This window comes from Pagrus major, chromosome 7 (genome assembly GCF_040436345.1).
Source record: "Pagrus major chromosome 7, Pma_NU_1.0".
Classification (NCBI taxonomy): domain Eukaryota; kingdom Metazoa; phylum Chordata; class Actinopteri; order Spariformes; family Sparidae; genus Pagrus; species Pagrus major.
In genome coordinates, this window is record NC_133221.1 from 21,059,097 (window position 1) to 21,084,469 (window position 25,373).

General features: G+C 40.2%; 1 protein-coding gene across 4 annotated transcripts in view; it reads left to right on the plus strand.

The window, feature by feature from the left end:
* The window catches only part of LOC140999461 (kazrin-like), a 154,517-nt gene that overhangs the window by 120,214 nt on the left and 8,930 nt on the right, over nt 1-25,373 (plus strand). For all 4 annotated transcript variants that reach the window (XM_073469853.1, XM_073469854.1, XM_073469852.1 and 1 more), the window contains one exon: nt 13,078-13,269. In XM_073469853.1, coding sequence (XP_073325954.1) covers nt 13,078-13,269 — 192 coding nt within the window. The remainder of the gene's footprint in view (nt 1-13,077; nt 13,270-25,373) is intronic.

Sequence of the window (25,373 nt, forward strand, 5' to 3'; positions counted from 1 at the left end):
TGTGCCTAATCACATTTACTCTAAAGGAGAAGATTAATTTGGCTGCTAACTCTGCCGCTATCACAAATCAAATTCATCCCAATTTTCAGACACTGTCCATTCCTCTTCTGCTCATCAATTATACATGGATGGATGACAGAATTTGCTCTGTGCAAGCCACTAAAAAAGGTAACTCCGATCAGTCTCGCAGCTTTATTTATTTAGCTGTCAGCGGACGCCCTCCTCATTTTAAGAACTGTGAAAACAAATGCAACTCCACGACCATTTCCTAAATATTTCCATCCCAGGATCTTATCAAGTATCTCAGGAGGCGGCCGGGATTGTTTTGGCACCTTCACACTCTAATTTGTCTGCCAAATCATCATTGTCATCTTGTCTAGACTTTTCTAGGTGGTAATATTTATTTTTGGCAACAGATGCATGATAGTTGATGTGTGATTGAAGGGTTTCGTCACAGTGGTAGGAGCCACCTCACACAGGTATGCTGACTTTGTGTGTGTGTGCGTGTGTGTGTGTCATCCACAGTTTGATGAAATATCCATGGTGACACTGTGTCTGCCCTCCTGTTTAGCCCAGACTATAAATAACAGCACTGTTAGCCCTCGGCACCAAAGGTCATTTCTCAACTTTATATGCACACAAACCCACACATGCATACACCTGCTGTCATACAAGGATGGACACACATCCAAACACCTTCAGCTACGTGTCTTGGATAATCAGTTCACCTACCTAATAAGACGGATCAGCTGAATCTGAATTTGCTGTCACAGAAATTTCTCTCCAAAACAGAACTATTGCATCGGAAATTGTTGCTTAGTTATCTACTTGACTCCCACTCATGCACAACAAGATTATTCTCAGAAAATAACTGCTGATTTGTTTGCAGTACGGTTACAACCGGGGGAAATGAGGTAAACATAATAGCACAATGTTAACAACTTTTAACAATGACATGGAGCCGGATGGAAAAGCGAGTGGTAAAAAGATGTTACAAAATGAGCTCAATGTTGATAGCTTGTGTATTCACATCCAGGAGATGCCATTTCATATCATGACTGAATGAATGACATGTTCCTATACACATTATAATACCAGCACAGCTCATCAAGCACAACCATGGCAGCAATTATTGCCTGGCCTGATGCAGCCAATTAACAGTCTCATCATGTTTGGAGCAAGCGGTCCAGAATAAAATAGGAGCTTCTATCTGGAGGTTCATTAGTGCACCGACTCAGACTGCAATGCACACGTAAGTAGTTACCTTGCAAAATAAGCAAATACTGCATATTTCTTCCATCACAATATCCTAGAATTGGCTCAGTGTGTATTTGCACAGGATTATTTGCCACCTGAATGCCTACTAGTACAACATGCTGGAAAATGATTTATAGCATGGAGCTAATAAGAACATCACGAAGGAGGATAGTTGCCAGCCTGCGCCTTCACTGTCACCCCTGTAGATGGGCTGCCATCTTGGCTCATTTGCAGTCTCTCACTCCCCCAGTTGTATTTTAATGGCTCCATCCATCCATCCTTGTATCCACCATCCATCTTATCTCCCATCCATCCGTCCATCCCTCATGACCCGAGCAGCACCTCTTCCAGTTTCATGGAAACTCTGCTGCTAATCTCCATGACGAAGAAATGGGAAAAAGCTGTCCTGAGTATCTGTGCATCTGCAGCCCACGAGAGACAGTAATCTCACTGTTTGTGGCTTTTCACATCATAGACGGGAGACAGACTTTAAAGCAAACAGATTGTTTTGATGGATTACTGTCAATTCGGCTCAAGTACAGACTGTGAGAATGAGAGTGAGGGCTTCTTATGTAACTCTGCCAAAACTGAAGAGAGTTGTAAATCTCTCATGCTCAGTCCACCACAAAAAAAAAAAACTTTTTGAAGTAGAAAATGCAAATCTGTGCCGTTCTTTTTAGTTATAGTAAGTGCATATAAGTGAGGTTTGTTTGTATGTTTGTATCTTTCTGAGAGCAGCAATGCAAGTTCTGGCGAGTGCAACTGATACCATCCGCAGACACACAAGAGGGTTTTAAGCCATCAGACGCAGATTGTGGTGGAATGCGGCTGGGATTACTGCCTATCTTTCTCTTTGATCAGTTTTTTTTTTTTTCGCTCACTGTCAAGCTCTGTTCTAACCCCACTGTCGCACAAGTTCAGCCCCCATTACTCCAAGGACCTGAAGCATGAAATAGGCTTGCCAGCATGTGGATGTCAAATTCTGTGATGTTAGAGCATGGAGCTACTTGATCGACACTGACTGACTAGAGGCAAGGGAGTCATGCAATGAGTGACATCGCCATTTAAATGCCGCTGATGTGAATTAACGGTGACATCCTTGAATTCTGTGGAATTTAGGTTGTAGTTTGTAGAGTGAAAGTCACACAAGATGAAACATCATTAGGTTCAAACGATAACTTGAATGATGGCTGGTTCGAGATCCTCAAATATAAGGTTTTTCTTTGCTTTATATGATCTTTAATTTCATATTTTGGAGTTATCACCATTACCAGTTATCACCTTTCAGTTGTGGGAATTATTAGGATAATTTCCTGACATTTTACACACTATGTGATCCCGTGTGTTCATTAGCCTGCTATAATCTTTAGTGACATCTTCATAGTCTCCTTTTTACGATCCTCCAACTTCAGAGCAATCTTGAGTTTATATGAGGCTAAAGACCACGGGGACTTGAGGCTTGCCTTCACTTTGGTGGGCTCATCAATAAATAGCAATCCATCCGTGTATGTGTTATCCTGAATACCAATCCCTCTTCATCACTGTCTCCGTTAATACAGAGTATTAGAGCCTGATTTCTATGATGGAGTGCCCCAAGACAAGGTGTGTTTTTTTCCCTTTTTTTTCGTTTTCATCAGGCGTGACCCTGTCATCTCCTCGGGCGACGCAGGGAGATTGTTCTGCTCATGAGAATTGACTAGCTAATCCAGAGCAAAAGCACTCCCAGGCCGAGCAGACACTGCAGGCTGCCTTCATCAGTCAGAGCTTAGGCGTTGCTGCCGTCATGAGCCGCTGATGAATTTGCTATCAATGGTCCATAAAGATGAGTGTGTGTGTGTGTGTGTGCGCGCGCGCGCGCGTGTGTGTGTCTGTGTGCGCGAGACGGAGAAGATGCACACTCTGACTTTTATTAATGACTCCAGCATCTCATTGAAAGATGAAAGGCTCTATGAAATATATATTTTTCAACCTGGCCTGAATAACGTGTGCGGGATCTGATGTGGAAATACTCACATGTGCTTTCTCTGTCATGAAGATTTGCATGTGAAAGCGACGCATTTCACCTTTGCCGCCCTTCTGGCAGATTTTGAACACCTCATTTGTACGTGTGACAATCACTCCCTCTGTTTGTTTAACACTGGAATAGTAATAAATAGCTCAAATCACAGGTTGCCACTTGCAGCCAACGTAAAGGGGCCATATCAGTGTATGTGCACCAATTTAGGCAACTCTGGTTTCCATTAATTTCTTCACAATATGAAAATCAATCAGCAGATCCTTGAAACTCGCTTGAGTTGTGTAATTCGTCAAAGCATTAAGTCTGCGTTTCCCATTGCCGGTGTTACAGTTGTGTGGACTGCAGTTCAAGCGCAGATTGATTTGAAAATGTCAGCACTGTATTAACTCACTCTGCTTCGCCTTAAGCAACTTTGACAAAAATTAAAGCGGACTTGATGTTCACTGTGATGGATTACAAAAGTCAAGCTGGTTTCACGAGTGTGCTAATAGATTATTAGACTATAGCTACAAGGAATGGATATCAGTGACTCAAAAAATGCAGTTGAATTTTTAAATCAGCATCATTAGCAAAATGGTAAGTTTCGTTTGGAAGGTGTACATGTTTGTCGAAAATGACCTTAATTCAATGGCATGGTTCTTTCGGAGGGCAAATCATCGTTTGCAATACAGTTTTTTTGTCCCGAGTACACTGATTCCCTCAGGAAGGAAAGGTCAGATAATGGCTGCTGTTTGTAGGCATGCCTGCAAAGGGCAAACATTAATCAGTATCCCATCATGCATTCAGTAATGTGTGTAGGAGTGTGCACATGTTTCACATGGATGAAAATTTATTTAAAAGATAATAATGCTTCATATTAAAAGTCGATGCTCCTGTGACATACCGCATTTCTGTGAAGGCATCCAGAGCGACACTGAGGGAATAGAAACTTCAATATCTATATGTCAATTTTCCAACACTGCAGATTGGGGATAAAATCCATGAAATTCATGTGCTTCCTGGGATATAATCACTACAGGGAACTAGAACCATGACGGAGGGGGTGCATTAGCCCGTGGGCTCTGTTGCATATAGGAATAACACTGCTCATTCTCATAGATTTTATATCAGTCGAGCTAGTAAAGGGCTGGTGCTCTTCACTCTGTCACAAAGACTGTTGAGGCAACAGGAAGCATAGAGAGTGGACCTGAGGAGACTTGAGAAGTTTCAAAGACAAACATTGAAACAGAATATTCCTCTTCAAGATACAGCAAATTCAGATGAATTATCAGCGTCTGTCCTCTCCTGGTTTCCTCCCGGGGTCACAATTCTCCTGTATTTCTCCCAATTTATGAAGAATTTGCATACCTTTTTCCTTTTTTAGTAATCATGATCTGTCTCTGGCAGTGTACAGCATGTAGTCTACTGCACTGTTGCATCTCACCCTCCCCATTGAGTGAGAGATGCACAGAGAAATGGAGAAGAAAAAGAAATACTTATGCTAATTTTCGATAGCCTGAAGAGAAGAAGAATTCCTGTTTCCTTTAAAAAGGTACATTTTAAAGGAGCAGGAGGGTCATGCATTTTGTTTAATTAGCCACGTCGATATTTCTGTTAATCACAGGGGTCCCACTGTGTCAATCATCATTGAGAGGCTGTAGGGCAGTGGCGTTCACGGACTCTCTAAGGGGCCGGGGTAAATTTTTTTTGATGAGCTCCACTGCTGCCCTATGAGCGTCTGTTTTTGCCTCATGCTCATTATATTGTTACAGAAGAATACATTGAAACAATCTGCTGTAAAATTGGCATCACAAGAGCATTCCAAAATCAATAATTTCTTTATTTTAAGTTTATTCAAATGAGTGCTGTGAAGGGTTAAGCTTTTAACCCAGCGTGTCATCTCTGAATGGGTTTTTTTTAGAGAGAATCTGCTTGAATGTAATTATTCAGGCAGGGCCACGGCTGAGTTGCCAAGTCCAAAACAAATAAGAGGATGTGGGCTGTTGCCTCATGAAAGCACTTGCTGCTTGCATTCTTGACCCGACTGCTTTTTCAGACCCTTTTTTATTTAACACATTCCTGATTTGGGTTGTGCCTTTGTCCTGTTGTACAATGAGCTCTGCATTCAGCCTGAGGATGAGGTTTTACTGTACATAGACTGAGAAAAATGCTGTTGGAGCTTAGCTAGTGCTGCACTTCTTTATAGCATTGTCACTGCATGAGGATGTAGGTTTGGAAGGAATCGATTATGTGTCGCCTCACGATGTGTTGATTTTGTCAGATGGGATATTATATTGCATGAATCGAAGCACTATGTTCACATGATGTGTATAAATCACTAAGTTATTATGTGAAAGAAATATCTTATCAAGATTTTCTGCAGTAAGTGTGCTCGCTCCATTATTTATACATTGCTAAGCAGACTATGCAGCCATTATATAGTATGTATGGTGGAGTAGGACTGCCTGTTACAGCAGCAGCCATCGTCAGCTCCAGACTGCTGGCCTGTGCTGTATGTCCTCACTGTGCCAGCTGACCGAATGAGAATTCTGTGAGAACAATAGGCCCGTTAATTGATTTTGTCTCCAGTAACAGGCAAAAATTGAACCCCACCCCATCCTTCCCTCCCACTCACTCTGAAGAAGGAGAACCAATCTAAAAATTTCCCCCCTCTAGACACTTACTGTCATTCCCTATCAATTTTCGACCTCCAATCCCGTTCCAGCCAAGTCCAATTTCAGCTGCCTCGTGGCCACTGGAGTCTCTGACAGATTGCTGGACCTTTTGCAACTTTGGTTTGTGACTCCTGCTGTTTTTTGTAGACATTGGAGAGGTAGAACTGGAGGCGGGAAGAACAGGACGAGACAAGAGAGTTTGTTGGAGACACTGAGAGTTGCATCGAGACAGAGAGAGATGCCCCCTAGAAAAATAATGTGTGAGATCTCCTGATTACATGGCTGAATACTCTCTCTGGACCCAGAATACCAGCAAATTCTAAGACAAATGATAAAATCTAAAAAGTGTTCACAGTTGAAGCCATTTCACATTTTGAAAAAGGTCTATTTTCTCCTCAAATATTTAATCTGTTTTTTGCACCATTAAATCCAGGAGAGAAGATGACAGGTTTTATGTCCCTGGAGAAGTGCTGATATTTTGGAACAATTTTATGACTGGTCTCCACCATACCTAAGCTGTCCCACAAAGGCTGCAGGATTATTTAGGGGGACAGTTTCAGCCGTTTTGCTTAAATCATACAAATAGGAAATGACACTGATCAGATTCATAATTCACTGGTACCAACTGCATGTCAGCTGGTGCAGTGCTGCTATTATGCAAATACACACATTTAAGCAGTCATTTACATCAGTGGCCGAGGAGGGAGATTTTATTTACTGTTTCGATGAATCATAATAACCAGAGGCGGGCCTGTTTAGGGAATTGGAATGGAATGGAGGCAGAGAGGGAGCGAGGGTCAATGAATGCACATATTTCCTCGCTGATCCAGTCCGAGACACAGATCAGTCGTCATTAGCCTCACTTTAATCCCTGTGGTCCTTCATAGTTGCATAAGACTTCAGTCAGAGAAATACATTAAGCCCGTACTATTTAAAGAAGCTCCCGGTCCACAATTTTGTGTATTTCTGAGTATTAGAAACAGGAAATAAAAGCGCCAAGCTAATGCTTTTACGAGCAAAGCTGCTAATGCATCTTGAAAACCCAGTTTTGTACATTTGCTTTTCTGTAATCTTTTTGTGAATGCTGCAATATTACAGACCATTCTTATTTTATTTGTTAGCATTACATTTATCTGCAGAATTAATGCAACATTTTGCAACTTTTTTTACATTAAAATAACACATTCGAAATCATTTTGATGGTACAGTGTCTTGCAATAGGGTGAATGGTGTCTCTGTCTCAGCCACTCCGACCCCCTATCACTTGTTTCTGCACTATGTAACTTCAGTGAGACGGTAGAATCACAAAAAACTATTTTACACCAACTACCTGCACGCTACCTGCTCAGCATCATACACCAGACAAACACAGTTAACTTTTAGCTGGTGAACACACTGGGGCATACATTTAAGCAGCTATAGAGCCAGATATTTCCCTTTAGGAGTTGGTAGAGACCTTAAACAGAGCTGAAAGAAAGTGAATATTGGACTTTAATTCATCAAGTGCCCAGAGACATGACTCCAAATGAATGATAATGATGCTCCGTAACTGTTCGATGTGTAAATAAGCAATTGCTAGCTAACAAATAAGCCATATCATCTTAAAAGTCGGTGACGTATTCACGGCTCGTATATGCTGCCCCCAAGTGGCCAGAAAATCAGTCTTCAGGTTACAGACTGACTTCCTGATTCAGTTTAAACCTACTGTGCCATCATAGTTTGATCTCACAGTTTCCTTGTAAAATAAGAAATTATTACAGAAATATTAGGTGAGCGAACTGTTCCTCCGGATGACATGGTTTGGATCTGGTTTAACTGTCTGATCGTTTGACTATTTGGGTTTCTTGCCATTATGACATTGTTATAGAGAAATACCATGTTCCCAGACCTACTTCAGTATGTAATGAAAAACAAAAAAGACCTACAAAAATAAAAACCTGCAATACTGGATATACCCTTTTTACGTCTAACTCACACTGTACTCTACTATATGTCAGATTTAGTATGTGGTAGCAATCATTAAGGGGGAAAAAAGTTCTGCCTCCGTCAGCCAGTGGGTAGCAGGTGGTGTTGAAGGCTGAGCTAACAGCACAGAGGCAGCAAACATCGGCCCTGATACATCCTCTCATCCCTATACTACTGAGGTTGTGATGGCAACAGATTCACACCACTGCAAACTCAAACACAACCCTGCGTTGACAAACTTTTCTGTGTGCTCACAGTGGTACACACTGACAAACACATGTATTTTTTTTCTATTTATCATCTTTTTTTCTGTTTGGGAGAAGTAATTAAAGCCAGAAGGTTTTTTGTTGACAGTTGACTGGAAGTGGAGCTAAAAACAGCAGCGTCAGTTGAGATGTGTAGCTCTTGACTGTAGTTGCTGGGGTGAAATGATTTCATGAACACAAACTTGGAAACTTGTTAATATTCTTTTCCTCTCTGTGTCACATTATTTCTTTCAGTGCACTTAAAAAATGCCCAAGGTGCATGTTTAATGTGAATGCTAGCCATTTATTTTGTGAACACATATTGTATCTGTCATATTTTTAGCTTCTCTCAGGGCTTTTGCAATAGAGAATTATGGTACTCAAGAACACTCCATCAATAAAAACACAGGAATTTTCATACATGTGCATTTTGAGATAAGAGAAGTCATTTTATGGACTTGATGCCAAAGAAAATAACGCTTGATGTTGTTTGCAAAAGTGCACAGTATTATGTACATTTAGCAGAAAAAAAGAAAATGTGAAAATGTAAAAAATTGGGAACATAATACCTGAAACATGTAACAAAATGAATATGTTACTTTGCACACTCAGATTCATCCTAAATTACGAGCCTCCCAATTTCCATGACACCAAAGTTGGCAAACGGAGGAGGGAGGAGTCTCCATGGGAATGAGCCGCTCGCCCTGGAGTCCTGGAGGGGAGAGCAGGAGAGATAATGCTTATCAGGAAGCTCCCACTCTCACTGTCATTTATAATGCAGAGCTACAGCGCATGCTTCCTTCCAACCATTCGAGACGATGCGGACATTGAAGAATAGGTGGCTCATAAATCTTTGAGAGCTGGTATATTTATCGGCAACATATTCTCTAAATCAGTATGCACAGTTTAAAGGCAGGGGTTTGACTGAGCACAGGTCTCTTTTCTGTAAAGTTATGTACTGTACATAGTATATTCAGTCTAACTTTACATAGGCATTCTGACATATTCAGAAAGTACATATAATAACTTTTTAATGGTGTTAACACTGTCTGGGTTACCGTGCTATCATGTCATATTATGTACACACCGTTGGTCGAGTGCTTACTGACATCTCCAATTTGTTACGTGTAGCAAAAATAGCGAAGACCCAAACGCAAGACACTCAGGAGGTAGGCAGGGCGAAGAACAAAAGGCAAGCTTTAATAAAGTAAACCAGTACAAACCAAAGAAGCACTGGGAACACAGGCGGGAACACAAGGAACACAGGAGACACAGGACTGCTGGGGGGGAACAGAGTAGACAAACTGACAAAGAGTGAGAGAACAATACATGCTTAAATAAACAGGTGCTAATTAACAAATAAAGCTCTGGTAAAGAGGAAAAAAAGGCGAGAAAAGGTCAAAGGGAGGAAGTGAAAAGCAAAACATGACAAATGAGGAGAAAACTAGATATAAGTAAACCGAAACTCAAACCATGACACAATTAAGTACCGTAGGACTGTGCATGCTCTGTTAGTTTGGTTTTTGCAGCCCTAATAAAGACCCAGTGGTCAAAACATGTTGGCTTTTTTTAAATGATTTAGCTTTTTTTAGATTCCTATCTTTGGAGAGCCTGGATTCTCTCCTTGTTTTGATGCTCTGTTTTTTGTTTGTAAGGGATGGACATCTACTGTAGATCTCAAAGTTAAATGCAGTAGCTGTGGACAGGATTCTGTCCAACTAAAGTCTGGTAATGTATAAGTAAATATTTTGTAGACAGTCAAGGAATTCCCGAAGGCAAAGCAACTTTATGACTACTACACATTTCATTCACAAAGGTAATTCAAAGTGCTGCACATGATGAATTTACACACCATACACCAACACCATAAAACATCAAAACACATATTTAAAGTGTAAAAAAGATTTAAAAATAAATGTATAGATTAAAGGTAGTTCAGGATAATGATGACAGTTTTAGTCAAAGGCAGTGAAGAACAAAACATTTTTAAGTCTGGGTTTAAAAGTAGTGAAAGATGCCAAGCACGTCACAACTAAATGCTATTTTCTTTGTTTACTTTGGACTGTGAACAGAAAACAGGCAGCTGCTAGGCAGCCAATTTACCATGTTGCATGTTACATCTGTTACTTGATGACGTGGTGTTTATTTAAAGTTTTGTCCCACTGATGTCCCACTGTGATCACAGCAGGAAGTGCAATAACAAGTGAGGTTGTGTCTCTTTGTTGCTGTGGTGAGATCATTTTTTTATACTGATTATTATAACTTACTGTGGGAGTTAACAATGTGGATAAGCTTACATTGAAAATCAAGTAAGACAAACCAAATGTCATTTTGTGTATATTGAATTCAAAGATTTGCACCTCTGCAAAATTTGAAACATATGAGACCCTTGTTATTGAAGAAGCACATTCATTCTATAAGGGAGTGGGTGACACATAAACCATAATTGGTGGACATAATTTATGGGTTGGCTATTAAAAATAAAACCCATATTTTCAGTGTCCCTGTCCCTTATTTATGACTCCCTGGTTTGCTGCCTTTGCACAATCAATACATACAAACTTAATGAATAAGTAATCGAGTCTGTGACTATTATTGGATTCTTAAACACCAATGAACTGTATCCTGCGGTCGGTTGTTTCCAAAACGGGCCAGCTCTTTGGTTTGCCAATAAGGCCGTTGCTGCTTGAGTTGCTCCGTAAAATGCGGTTCTATTACCGGGTCCATTAAGTATACCTCTGTGTAATGACACTCCACTCGCCGACGTTTTTCTCTCGACCCTTCTCCTAATAACCTCTTTTACATTTCATTTTCGTTATTTAGTGTGCAGCCCTTATCTTCAGCCACTTATATTCAGTCAGTGAACACAAATTAAAGGACTCAAAAGCCCCAGGAAGCAGGTGCACGCTGTACGAGCAGCGAACTGGTCTTAAGGGCTCGTGTTCGTTTCAGGGGAGGAAAGGTGAGAGTGAGTGAGTGATTCATGTCAGAAAAAGGCTGCATACACCACATGTCCTCCGTATACTTTGTTGAAATGTCTGGTTTCCTCGAGTAACGTATCAATCACTGCTGTGGGTGCAGGAGGGGAAGATGGGAGCCTGACACCAGGCCAGCTGTAAGAGGAGTCAAGAATGAGCTGTTAGTGTCGTGGCACAACCACTGGATTACAGATGAATATATGTTGTTCAGTCGGCAACATACAACAACAACAACGAGTGTGTCACCGGTGACACATTCAGGCAACAGACAGAAAAACAGGAACATGTATACAAAATAGAGAATTGAGAGCAAAATACCTGCTACAGATACGGCCTTTGTGAGTCATGCTCACTTCAGGTGCTGTTTCAAAAGTGTGGAAATATTTTAGGTCAGTGTTTGTTGTATTGTTGTCATGGGGAGTTTGTAAGGTATTTTAGATTTACATGTTTTAATTTGATTTACATTTACGTTTACAAAATCTACCAAAAACTACAGTGATAGTCTGATAATAATAGACACATGAGACTACAGAGTGTTTTAAAGTTCCATTCTGAAAAAACATCTTTTTGCTGGTAACTTTTTCTACCAGATTATTTCAAATGTGCTTCTAACTAATGATTATTTTCATTTTTTTCGTTATTAGTCATACTGATTAGTCAGAATAGTTGCCAAGTGACATTGATAATCGATTCCTCAGTTGTTTGTTGCAACTCTACTCTAAACCTCACTTTTGGAGACCTATCATATCCCAATCTCACCGATGCTTTTAGATGCCATGCAGTATAAAATGGGCTATGTGGGGGAACTTACTGCACTGTTTTGCTGAATTGGCAAACATTGCTGGAAATCCACCTCCCGCCCTGTTCGTTCTTCCTTTCTTTAAATTTTCACACTTCAAACAATCATCCAATCATTTATTAGAAGTGCAACCTGTATTCTTGCTTTAATTTGTCCGTTCCTCCCCAAGCACTTTGTCATATTCAGCCCCCTCATCACAGTTCTTCCATTCGTCTCTGATCGATTTCAGTGTTTCTGACAGTAATATTGGAGCTGGGATATGAGAGCATGAAGTGTGATTTATGTGAGGCACTTGATAGCGGAGCCATGAGAGATGGGGCTGAGCAGTTTTCCCCACCCCACCTCCCCCCTGCCCCGAGGATGCATGAAATTGAGCAGAATGACTCTACTCATCCTTATATAAATTACTCTCCATATGCTCCACCTAGACAAGCACATTCAGAGTGCAAAAAAAGACATATTTTTAGATTGAATATTTCTCTCTTGAGGTTTGATGTGAGAAATTGAAGTGTGACATTTGTCTGTTGTGGCTTGTTTTAAACGTGTGTGAAGTCCTCTCTCTGCTGCCGAGGCTTTTGGAAGCACTTTGAAACATTTTCAGTGAGTCAAATTGTGAGGAAAAGTCTACTCTGCTGCTGTTTTCACTTCATTGTTTGCTTCTTTGTGACAACGGCAGGGAGGAACTCTTTAAAGCCCCAGTCGCTGAATATTAGATGGATACACCCCCCCCTTCTTTTCTCATAACTTCTGCCAACACAGAGATGATTCAACAGGCAACTACAAAGACAGATTTCATTATAATATCAATGTCTTGTCTCTGCTCATCTCCTGGACCCCACCTACCCCTGTGACGCTTATTACCGACAGTAATTTGGCACTGCAGTTATCGCAATTACAAATGGAACCATAACCTCCTATGGTGATGTTAAATCGATTTAGCATTTCAGACATAACCATTTCTGCAGTCGTGTCGCTTTTCAAAGCTATTCCACCTCTGTGGGATTAGATCGCAGTTTGCATATGACCCCTCTGTAGCTACCGGAATTACATTTTAACTTTGGCTCAACACCCAATTCACTGTTAAGGATACAACCACGAATATATTTGGCCATGTTTTAGTGTCAACTTCCTAAAGCTTGCTTTTCTTTTTTGTGTGATGTAGTCCTGCTGCGCGAGGAGGTGGCCCAGCTCCAGGAGGAGGTGCACCTGCTGCGGCAGATGAAGGACATGCTGAGTAAGGACCTGGAGGAGACCCAGGGAGGCTGCTCTGCCGACGTGCTCTCCGCCACCGAGCTCCGCGTGCAGCTGGCCCAGAAGGAGCAGGAGCTGGACCGAGCCAAGGAGGCCCTGCAAGGTAAGGATAGTAAAACAAGAAGCTGTGTGTGTTATTTAACTCACTAGCATCTGTATGAAAATATGGACAATGATGTAAAAGATAGAAGGCAAGATTTGTCTGTCTTTACTTTAAAATGTCAAAGTAAGGCAAAATTGTCCCAAATGCCTTTCAACAAAGGAATAATTCAGAATGAATAGTGAATGATAAGCCACTTTTCTGATGTAACTTTTCTCCTGAATATTTATCCAATCTGTGATCTGTTCATTTTTTACAAGAGGGATGGCCCTAAATCTAAAAATATTTCTGTCATCATGTATCTACCAGAATATTTTGTTACAGAGGTGGCTTGATCTGGGGGTATGGGAATATCATTGAAATACTAAAGGCAGCAGTGTGTTAATGTGATCCTCTCTCTCTTCTGTGACTACACGTTGCTACATGTCAGTTTGATCATGAAGGTGACACTACTCTGTAGAGTATATAGGCTACGATATACAGTAAAGAATTGAATATTTGTATAGGATATAGTTTAGAGAATATTATAGATGCAAGACGAAATTGACAGAAGTGCAGGACTGAAAGAAAAAGGCGCAATTACAAATCTGTCTGCTACCCCAGCACCAAGGACAGCGCCATGGATTTATCAATACAAAGCACAGTTATGATATTTCGGAGCCATGGTCGTGATAGATTCTTGAGCACACCTCAGTAAGATAAAGGATTGATTAATCAGGCAGACTAGACTAACATATTCAACTTAACAACCCCTACATTCTCTCTGCTACTAGGGTATGGAAACGCCATTAAAGTAAAATCTAGTAAAGTTATCCAAAGTAGTTAAAGTTTATATTATTTTAGTTGTCAGGTCAATTCTCATCAATAAACAAAAAACAATAGTTATCTGGAAATGAGCCTAGAAAACACTTTCATCTGTTGTCTTCAGTTTAATGTCAAATGGCATCCTATAAAAACCAGAATAAGCCAACATTTTTTATAAAGTTAACATGTGCAAAAGAGCTTATTAACAAACCTGCACAAGACAGTTCAGTACAGACATGCAGAAATTATTTAACACATAGTAGTTTGCTTAAAAAAAAAAAAAAAAATTATATCCACATATTTTGAATAACACAACAAAAGTAGCTGTAGGCGGTTCTTCCCTGTTAGGTGAAAATTGGAAGTATGCAAAGCCGACTGAAGTTATATTAACTCTCTCTTCCTGCTGAAAACATTCTCTAATTATTTTGCTCCCAGCTGCTTCAGCTTTTCTGTTTTCCACTCCCCACTCATGCTGAGAGAAAACCTGCTGCATTTTGAAACCAGTGCATTTTTTCTTGTCACCATAATATTAACATGAGTGTCTAACAATGTGTTTAATGCTGCCCATTAGCTGCATTATGGTCCATTAGCATGTGTTCCACTCGAGAGATGGAGTGTTTTTTCTCGGGGGTGGGAGGGGACGCTAATGCTTTGACTTTTTAAAAATGCCGCTCCATGCTGCAGGAAAAGCACACCGCTATGTTCCCACTCTGCATCGCCCACGTACCCTGATGTACATACAGCATGATGTACCGTGGCAGCGCCACTGTATCATCGGAGCAACGCTGGATTCTGAATTTGCAGATGAGAGAAGAAGAAATTCTAAAAGTTCAGATGTCTTTATTAGCTTCAGCTAAATCTTTCAGCTCAATGTTTTATCACACTTATTTGTGTATATACAAAAAGCTCTCTGACTAAAACCAAACTTAGACTTCACAAAAATAGGGATTTGAATGCTGTGAGAGGACTGCATTGAAACTTAGCTCCCTGGAGAGTTTGCTAAAAGGCAAGCCAGGGCTTGAATATGTAATTATCAGAGCAATGCATTGAAAATAAACACTGTTAACAGCCTTTAAAGGTGAATGTGCCATTGAAATGGTCAGCATTTAGAGTTTTCGTTCAGACTTCTTTTGCGCTTCTTTTCTTCAAGTTGAAAATTAGTGCTTTTCTACCTGGAAATACTGATTAGAATAAGATGTGTAGTAAGGATGCTTTATTCTTTGGTTCAAATATGTTGAGTAATAGCTTAACAAAAAGATAAAGCTGCGATGAAAAATCGGTTTTAATGTTTGACTATGGGTTGAATGTAATTTGAAGTGCATTAATCACCTGACTACAGGTTGACACAACATTTCGTTTGCCAACAAGAGCACCTTGGAAACTGCCTTAAAGGTGCAATATGTTAAAATGTGTCACCTGTCAAATTCATATTTAAAACAAATAGGGCCGGCATATCACCAGAGTTGCTAACTGTAGCTGCAGCTAGTTCGTCAGCTCAGTTAGCCGTGAGCTCAGGGACCAGAAGAGTATTGGTGTATTGGGCTAGCTGGTTAGCATGCTAATTTCAGTAGATATCTCTGTAATGCAATCCATAGACATCACAATGTCAAAAACTGTTATTTCTTTGCATTCTTTGGATAATTTTGGTTTCTTTTGTTTTAAATGTTTTTTTAACTAACAATCTTATAGTATATGGTCCCTTTAATATTCAATAGTTATCCTTTCAGAACTGATAAAGTGTGTGTAGCACTTAATGACCAACAATGACAGTATTTGGTGCCTTGATTTAATGCATGAGTGAAAACAAAATGAGAATACGCTTACATATTGCCTTCACGGAGCCTTTGAGCAGGGTAAAGTAATGAAGAAGTTCTGCCAGGCCAGGCTCAGTGGATTGCAGGGCATCAAGCAGAGATGTCATCAGCGTGGCAGTGAATCATTCTTTTCAAAGAATTATCGCCTGTGGAACGAAGCAAGGCACAAAACCACCATTTGGTATCAGACAAAACGCATGACATGCTGTCAGGGGATTTTGTTGCTGCGACATTTCACTTGACACTTGCAGCCTACGCTTTCTGAAAGAATCGAACAAAAACAAAATGGACTGGGGCCGTGTACAATGGCGAACACTTCAAATAAATACTTATCTCTTTTTCAGCTGGATGTTTGGCGGTCTGAGGAGACTGCACACTGCGTCATACAGTCATTTGTATGACTCAGGCCTGTTAATGAAGGCCAAAGCTTACCAAGCCCAGCAGGCACTGAGAGCAATCAGCAGCTAATGAAAGCTTTATAAAGGGGGACTTTGGTTGGCTTACAAGGTCCAGAAACGTTAAGCAGGGTGGATCTGGTCTGCAATTAAGATGGGGTATGTGGGAGGACAACAGGAAATTGGCTGCTGTCATACTTGAGTCGGGTTAGTTGGAGTAATTCAGAAAGCAAATTGAAGTGACTGTGAACTTGAGTGAGAAGACGCCCCTGTTGCTATTTTGTATTTGTTTTTGCTCTCAAAGCTATTTTGTATAAGCAAGAGAGCAGAAGTTGAGGTTCAAATACAGCTTTTGACCCGTGAAAAAAAATAAATTTGCCTTCAGTGGTGAACGCAGAAAGACTTCTGAATTATTTATGTTTTTTATTGTTATTTTCCACATGACCTGGCCTGTAGAGCAGAAGCTGGTTCCAAGCTCTTTTGTTAGTCCACGGTTGTCACACTCCATCTTCATACACTGTCACAGCAGCTTGCTCAGACTCCAAGGATACTATTTTTTATGACAGCTATGAAAGGCCAACAAACGCATTAGCTAGCTTTTTGCTCTTATAGTGTTTGCATGCAGTGGGTTGCAGCCAGTGAATTCTGGCTTTGTCCCCAGCCCCCGTATTTACAGCTGTTTCTGAGCAGAAAGTGGAAACAAATCTGTCATCCCATTTTGTCTCATCTTCTTGTTTGTGTAGCTCTTCCAGCTGCTTCCATTGAATGCGTTCATGTTCTGTATTGCAGATACTTGGCCATGGTCCTGACTGCTGTGGTGGTAATTGCAGTGTGTGGGTTTAATGTGATGAGGGCAGCACACAGAGGGAAACTCTAAAAGTCAAGGAAAGACAGGTTTATTTTGTGTAAGTTAATAGGCTGATGAGTTTTTATGGCCATGAGGGACGATGGAGATAATGAAGACATTTTGGGTTAAACTGAGAAAGCAGAAAAATATGAGTAACCAGCTAGCAATTCTTTGTCCATGAGATCATGAGAGAATTTGAGGGCTGCTAAAGTGCACTATGGGCCAGATGTACAAAGATGTTTGAGACATTTTTCAGCATGTTTCTGGGATACAAGGCTTCATGTGTGCCTGAAACACAGCTGTAAAATGTCATGCACAACATCCACATCTGCCCAGGTCTAAAGGCAGAAGTGTTTATACCTGTTTCGAATGGCCACACTCAAGGTCAAGGCAAAATCTTCTGTCATACCAACAGGCGAGACGCAATAAATAGTAGTACATTTTCAGACTTTCATGAAAGTCCTTTGCAGTATAGACCATATTCACACGCCAGCCATTTTCCTCCGATGTCACGTTCAGGTTGGGAAACTCAAATGTCGTTCCAGGCTGCAAGTCCTACAACCGTAGGGAAACAAAAATTGTTTTCATTTGTTTTTACAAATTCTTATCACTTCGCCACCTCCTGACCTATCAGCAACTGAAAAGGCATATTTTAATGGGTTATTATTTAATAATGTTTGATAGTGTTACACCATACAATAGGAAATGCAAATTAATTCAGAAATATCATCACACATCTTGGACACATTTATTTAAGCCTGGATGTAAAATAAATGGATGTAATCAAACGGTAATGTTAGCTAGGAACTGGTTGAATGCACACGTTAGCTAATGGACTATCAAATATGTTGTTTTACCTTGAAATGGCCTGATGTCCCTCCAGATTGTCACTATTTGTTGTCTTTTGAGTTGCTAATCAGTCTGGAAGCAGTGAAATAGTAATGATTTGTCAGATTCCTGATGTTTATAGGAATTGCAACCCAAAACACTGCAGCAAAGCATTATTCCAGCTCTTGAGCTTCCCACCCTGAGTGTGACTTCAGAGGGAAATGGACACTGACTGAATATGGCCAATAGATTGTAGTTGCAGTTGTACATAAGTGATGGAAGCATTATAGTCTTGATGATGAAAAAAAGTGGTTGTGATTGTTGGATTGACTGTTTCAGAAAGTCACAAAATGTGTCTCTTCCCCTTGATTCTCTTTAAAATGGAGATTCAGATGCTGTTTAACAATCTGACAGGCACTTCAACTGAAGCATACTGAGGCCTCCGGTATATCTTGTCAATTTGATATTTTTGTTTACTCGTGAGAGTGAGAACATGTGTTACTTTGTGATTAAATGTATTTTTACTATTACAGTGCATTTCTAACTTCTTGATAAACAGAAGTAACTGTGTTTTTCAATAGATTAGACAGCCTTTTGTTATCATGACTGAGTTGAGTATCCTTAGATTTAATTCAGGGTTGGATTGTCAGGGAAACTTGGAGGTTGACATCTACTAGTGAACCTGTTCAGAGCACCACATAGTTGTGGTTGCCAACTGATCTCAAATTCATGTCTGAGGTTATGTTTATTTCTAATGTTGCTCAGCATTCTTTGTCTGGTTATTTTTTGTGCTTTAAAGGTTTGTAATACATTAGTTGTTGGCATTGGAAATAGTTGTGTTTTAAAATGGCATCTGATGCAAAATAAATAAATAAATAAAAACATAGGGCAAATGTTCTCGAGAATACCTCATTAACCACAGCAATTTCCGTATGCTGCCGATTGATTGGAGGCAGAATGTCGACTCTATTTGATTTCCCCTTGTTTTCATAAGGGTGGCATATTGTGAACATCCCGCCAGATGCTCTGGAAAAGTGTTTTCCTAAAAGAATGAGAGCAATGTTTGGAGTTTTAAGCGCCCCAGGGGCCTTCCAACAATTATTGTGATGCAGAGGAGCTTTGTGTTTTCTAGTGTTTATTTATTTATTTTTCTGTTGTTCTGCTTTGGGTGACAAAGCAAAAGACTGGAGTGATGAAGTCGCCTGAACCAAATGCATCATCCCCTGCTTTGCTCTCTGCCACTTGAGATAATACCTGTTTACTTTGGGAATGGTTCACAGAAACTGTGTTGTCACTCCTGCCTTCAGTTTAGACAGTTTGTGGCTAAATTACATGCAGATTTTTCGGTGCCTATGAATACAAAATGGAGAACGCGGAGAGGAACACTGCTTTGTAGTCTGTTTTCTCTCCTTCATTTTCTCCCTCGCTGTCTCATCCTCTGTCCCCTCCTCCGCCTTTGTTTGGTGTGATGCCCACACCATTTCAATGTTAAGACCTGAGCTCACTCCCACTGTGTGCCAGACATTAGCCTGTGAGCACTGTAATTGTAATCGTGGGTAATTGCAACCTCTCACAATTACAGGTTTTGTTATGATGCCTGTAGGAGCTCGGTCCAACCCAAAAGCTGCTGCTTGAAATCATTTCATCCGCCCTACCTTGAAGTACACAAATGGAAATGAACTGAAACTGTCCTCACAATCGCCAAAGCCTTGAGTGAAGGTACAATGAGAAAATAAAGCGCTTGGTTAATGCAGTCGGTCTGTTCTCAAAAAGTGTTTAGGTTTACCCAATACTTATTTGGACTTTCTAATCAAAGTGTTGTTTAATGAATTTTCAAAGTATAGCTGGCCTTCGCTGCTTTTTTTAATTAGCTATTGGCTAATTACTATCACTGAGGGACCTGCAGTCAATCCAGAGCTCATATGAAAGCAGCAGACAACTATGTATCATCAAAGCACAGTGCTGCCTGCTGCTTAGTGTCATTTCACGCTACACTGTACTCAGAAAGCAGCTCTGTCCTTGACTACAAGGCCTCCTCATTTACTAGGTGTGTAAGCACCACAACACACACATACACAAACACATACAGACACATCCAGGGGTGGAAGAAGTATTGAGATCCTTTACTTCAGTAAAAGTACTAATACCACGCTGTGAAAATACTGCACTGCATTTGAAACCTTACTCAAGTCAAAGCATAATTAAGATGAGCAAAATGTACTTAAGTATGAAAAGTAAAAGTACTCACTTTGCAGTAAAATGGTCCTTGTCTGTCTTTTACAAATATATTTGATGTTTTTGATAGATATTACTGATGAATTAATGTGTATGTTGCATTTTATTGCTGTAGATGTTTAAGATTGAGCTCATTTTAACTATATATTCAGTAGTTTAATTTACGGCAATGCATCATATAAGAGCATCATGTTCGTAGCATCGTTGTCTTGTGAGAATCACGTATCTCTTAAAAGACAACTTATCACAAGCGCGTTTTCAGCTTTGTGACGATGCATTTTCCAGCAAATCCAGAAGGGTTTTAAATAGTTTATCTATCTTAAGTAGTAGGAGAACCCTGAAAGACACTCCTAATCCTTCAGTTTATCAGAAAAAATCTGGAGATACATGGTTTTCATTTAAAAGGATACGATAAAAAATGTGTTATCTGAAAAGCACGTAGTAACTAAAGCTGTCATGTAGTGAAGTAAAAAGCATAATATCTGCCTCTAGTACCAAGTGGAGTATAAAGTTTATAAAATGGAAATACTTAAGTAAAGTGCAATACCTCAACAATACTGCCCCCTGCAGTTTCTGAGAGCAACACCACTGCCGTTAATACAAATCCCAGGTCTGTAACAATTTGTCAGACGTAATGTAGGTGCTGACTACAGACAAAACTCATCACGTCTTAACAATGTTATGTGTTGAAAACTTGTATGTTGCAGTAAACATGTATGTAACACACTGATCCTACCCTCTCACTGAAGCTACATAGTGCAGAAACAAGTGATGGGGGGGCTGAGACACCATTCACCCTATTACAAGACACAGTACCATCAAAATTATTTTGAAGCTGTTATTTTAAGGTGAAATAGATAAATAATGATGCTTTAAGTACAGCACAGTTTCTTTCATTCCACTACTAAATACAACCAACACACACACTCAGCACCGCCAAATCTCATTATGCTACTTAACCTGATAACATTAAAGTAATTGCGACAGTTTTAGTGATGACTTTAATTTTTAAACAAATGAAATAAGAAATCCTCCAATTGAATTTTGGAAATCCTTCTGGGCTGCCGTGTGTTCATAAATCTTTTATTTCCTCAGTACTGGCAGCTTCATATTAACAGGTAATGAGAACAGTTTTGCTTTTAAATTTGCCCCTCAGTCCATTCAAATTGGATGGTCCGGAGTGAGAACACGTGAGTGGATCACAGTATTAACAAGTGTATCTCAGTCAGCACCATTGAGTCAGAATACATCTCAGCTGACTTGATGTTTGCGCTCGAATGTTACGGCAGTGTTAGCTCACACTCAGCCTCTTACAGTGCCAGTTAATTTTGTTTTGGTGAAGTGAAGACAGAGAGGTGAGTAATGAGGAGCTGTTATGGGATCAAAGCATGATTCTCCCCCCTGATTCCCTGGTATGTCAGTTCTGCTGTTCAAATAGCTCGTACACACACTTATTCATACACAAACACTAGCGCACACTTCCCCTCCAGATCATCTATTAGCGAGCAATGTTTGATCTATTTTTAATGGCTCGCTCATAGGTTGTGCATAAACCTATAAAAAGGTCAAATGTCATTGCTGAGGTTTGTATATTTATAATAAAACATTAATGAACTTTTAATTGCCGGTCGGAAAATCACCACGACGGCAAGGAGTGTGATACAGTAGTAACATAATTTCGACGTCGTACATCCTGTGAGTTTTTTTTTTGTCTGAAGAAGTGAGGAGGTGATACACTGTGCAGCTCCGAGGCTCCTACTTCATTATTCAGCTGGCAGATTTGAAATCCCAATCCGTGAACACTGGACTCCCTCCAATGAGCTGGTGTCTCTTTTGTTCTCTCCCCAAATAATTATGTTAAGAGCCGACTAAAAGCCTGTCCCTTCTCTTTAGGGCTGAAGTTATATGGAGTAGCGTTGGTGTGAAGTGGTTTCATTCATTAACGTGAAGAACATCATTTTCTGAGGGGGTGTTGATAAGTGGGTCTCTTTTGTGATCCTGATGTTCATAATAGCATGGAAAACTGAACTGGAAAAATTGCATATGCTATGGACATTGACTCCTCAAAGACCCCTGTATTGTTGCCAAACTCGCTTGTCATTTATTTGTCCGTATAGAAATCCATGTTATTTAGCTGAAATCATGGCTGGGATCTTGTTATATTGTTGCTGTAATAGATGGGGCACATCGAGTAACAGGGGTTGGTATTTTGGATGTGAAAAGCCTACGAAGATGGCTGAGGTTGATTTTGATTCTATTCAGTTAATGACCAATCAGAAGCCCTTTCTACACAGAGGTCGGGCAATACTGTCCCAACAAAGACCCTTCTTCATGCTGGCTTTGTTTTTTTACACTGAACCAAACAACGGCCAGTGTGTGATTTTGGATAGCATACCATCGTTGAGCAAGCAAAAGGGGCGCAACATGCAGCACAACAGTGTCTGTGTCTAGTGTGCCATTTTAAATAGTTGTCAGGCTGCCCTTTCTAAACAATGGCATAACATGACAAATAATGATCATTTAGCAGCAGCAGAGATGCTAACTGCTGCTCAGTGATCATTATTGCTAGCTGCTTTTTATATCGTCAAAACGTCGCACCCCAGTCCCGCCCTGCAAACCTGTAAATCTATAAAAGGGTCAGATAACATGTTGATTTGGCTCTGATTCTACCTTCACTGCAGGCAAAGAGGTGAAACAACAACAACAGTCATCGTACTTTTCATACAGAACGTAAGGCAGAATAAGGCATCATCCCTGCTGTGTACAAAGGGCTAGAGAGTCTTTTCTGGGAGCATGAATAACGATTGACACTTACCCACATATATTCATGTAGTGTTTTTAAAGTGATAGTCCACCAAAAATGTGTTCCTTTAGCATCAAACAGCGAACCCCCTGTAGGCTTGAAAGGCAGCTGTAAACAGTTTGTAGTTTGCTTCTTCACAAACAGCAGCAGCTCTGGTCAGCTCAAATTCATGTCACTTACAAAAGGGATTCCTGTGGTGACATTTTTTCACAGCAGGAAAAAAGTATCAAAACATACCAAAAATCTCTCCTCCTGCAAAATATTCCACTCTTCTGCTGTCTGCAAATGCTCAAGAAGGAAAAGAAATTCACAAAACAGCAACAGGAACCTACCCTAACCCTTTTGACTTCTACAAAGAGGAAGCGGAATAACAAATAACACGCAATTAAAATAAAAAAGACAAAATCAGACAAATATTTAACACAAATATGAAGCTGCTCAAGTAGTAACCAGCTTGCCATCTTCCGTTGTTGCCTGTCCTTTGCTGTGTATTTCTATCAATCTATGTTTAGCCTATATTTACATTTAATTAATTAAAGGAATAGTTTGTAAGTATTTTACCTTTGAACAAAAAGGGACCCAAACCCAAGATATGCAAAGACGGGCAGGTGAAAACAAAAAGCGAGCTTTATTAAAATGAACCTAATCCAAAGTGTTTGGATTCCAAAAGGCAGTCAACAAAAAAATCTGGCAACGAAAGGCAACTAAAACAGAAGGAGCAAGCAGGGGCAAATCTGAGAATAAGGAAGTACAAAAATGCAAAAACTAAATAAAGTACAAACCAAAGAAGCGCTGGGAACACAGGCAGGAGGCACGGGATTGATGAGGGAAAACAGAATCGACGAGCTGACAAAGAGTAATACAAAACACAGGCTTAAATAGACAGGGACTAATTAATACATGAGTCCAGGCGAGCAGGGAAAAAAGCGAGAAAAGAAGAAAGGGAGAAAGTGAAAAGCATCAAAGTAGCAAAAACATGACACATGAGGAGAGCACTACACAATAAAACATGAAATAAGTAAACCAAAAACTCAAACCATGACAAAGTATGGTTATTAACTTTCTTTTAGTATGTTAGATGAGAAGATTGATACCACTCTCATAGCTGTACACTATAGTTGAAGCCAGAGCCTGCAGTTGGTTAGCTTAGCTTAGCATAAAGACTGAAAGCAGGGGGGAACAGCTAGCCTGACTCTTTGAAGGTACCAAAACCTGGGTAATTTGTGGGATTTTTCCTTGCCGGCTGCTGTGACTTTGCAGAATCTTGTTGTCGACATCAGTGGAGACTGTTGAGATATGAGAGAGGCATCCATCTTCTCATCTAACTCTCAGAAAGAAAGCGAATAATAAATAAACTATAAATAAACTAAATAAACTATTCCTTTAGATTACTTTTTATACGGGGCTGCCTCTAGCCAATAACTTCCTGAGAAGTCCATCTCAGCCCTCCAGTGTAGCAAAGCGTCATAAAAGAGCCCAGCAGACAAAAGCTTTTAGCCCACTACAGTAGATGCCCACATGAAGCTACTTTGAAGCACAAGGGCTTTGCTTGCACAATAATTTTTGTGTGATGAGCTAAAAAAAAACACTTATGCAGATTTTAGAGAACATGTCAGGAGAGTGTGATACAGGCAGGTGTTTTGCACATTGGACAGTGGGAACAGTGGCTTCAGCTGTTGGTGGTGAATGTTTCTGTGCATGAGTCCTGATCTGTTCTACTGCAGCTTTCAGTATCTGAATTGGCATACAGGCAACCACTGATGAACATTTTAGACATAGAGCAAAAGTAGATTTAATCAAAAAAGTACACAAATACTCAAAATACACAAAAATATATGAATGCAGTGCATGGCAAGGAAAGAGATAGGTGCTTGCACGGATATCATTCCTCCATGAAACGACTATTAAATTGAAGCCTCTCTAGTAGCTTCCACTTCATGTCTCCCTCCTCCTCCAGCTCAAAACACATTAGCTTCAGCTCTGTATGGCTCCCAGGTGGTTTCCTCTTGTTTCATCTGGTAATAATTCTTGGAGGCTTGGGCCAAGCCGCAGAGTATTTCAGTCATTTATATGGCTGTTAGCAGAAAGAGACATACTTTTGCCTTCCCATCTCACCTATATTGTTCAGTGTAAGATAACTAGCACCAGGAGTATCTTTGTTCATTATGAGCTTCATACTTTGGTATTAAACGGTAAGTAACAGTGCTAATATGATTTGCGTGTGTGAATAGACCCTTTTACCGAGTCACAGTGAGTGCTTTCTTGCATTCGACACCAGGAGGGTTGATGTTGCCAAACGGTCACAGGTGCAGGATGTGAGGCAGCAGCAACATTTTTGGCTCATCTCAAAGACGGCTTTGATTACGCTTCCTGAGGCAGGT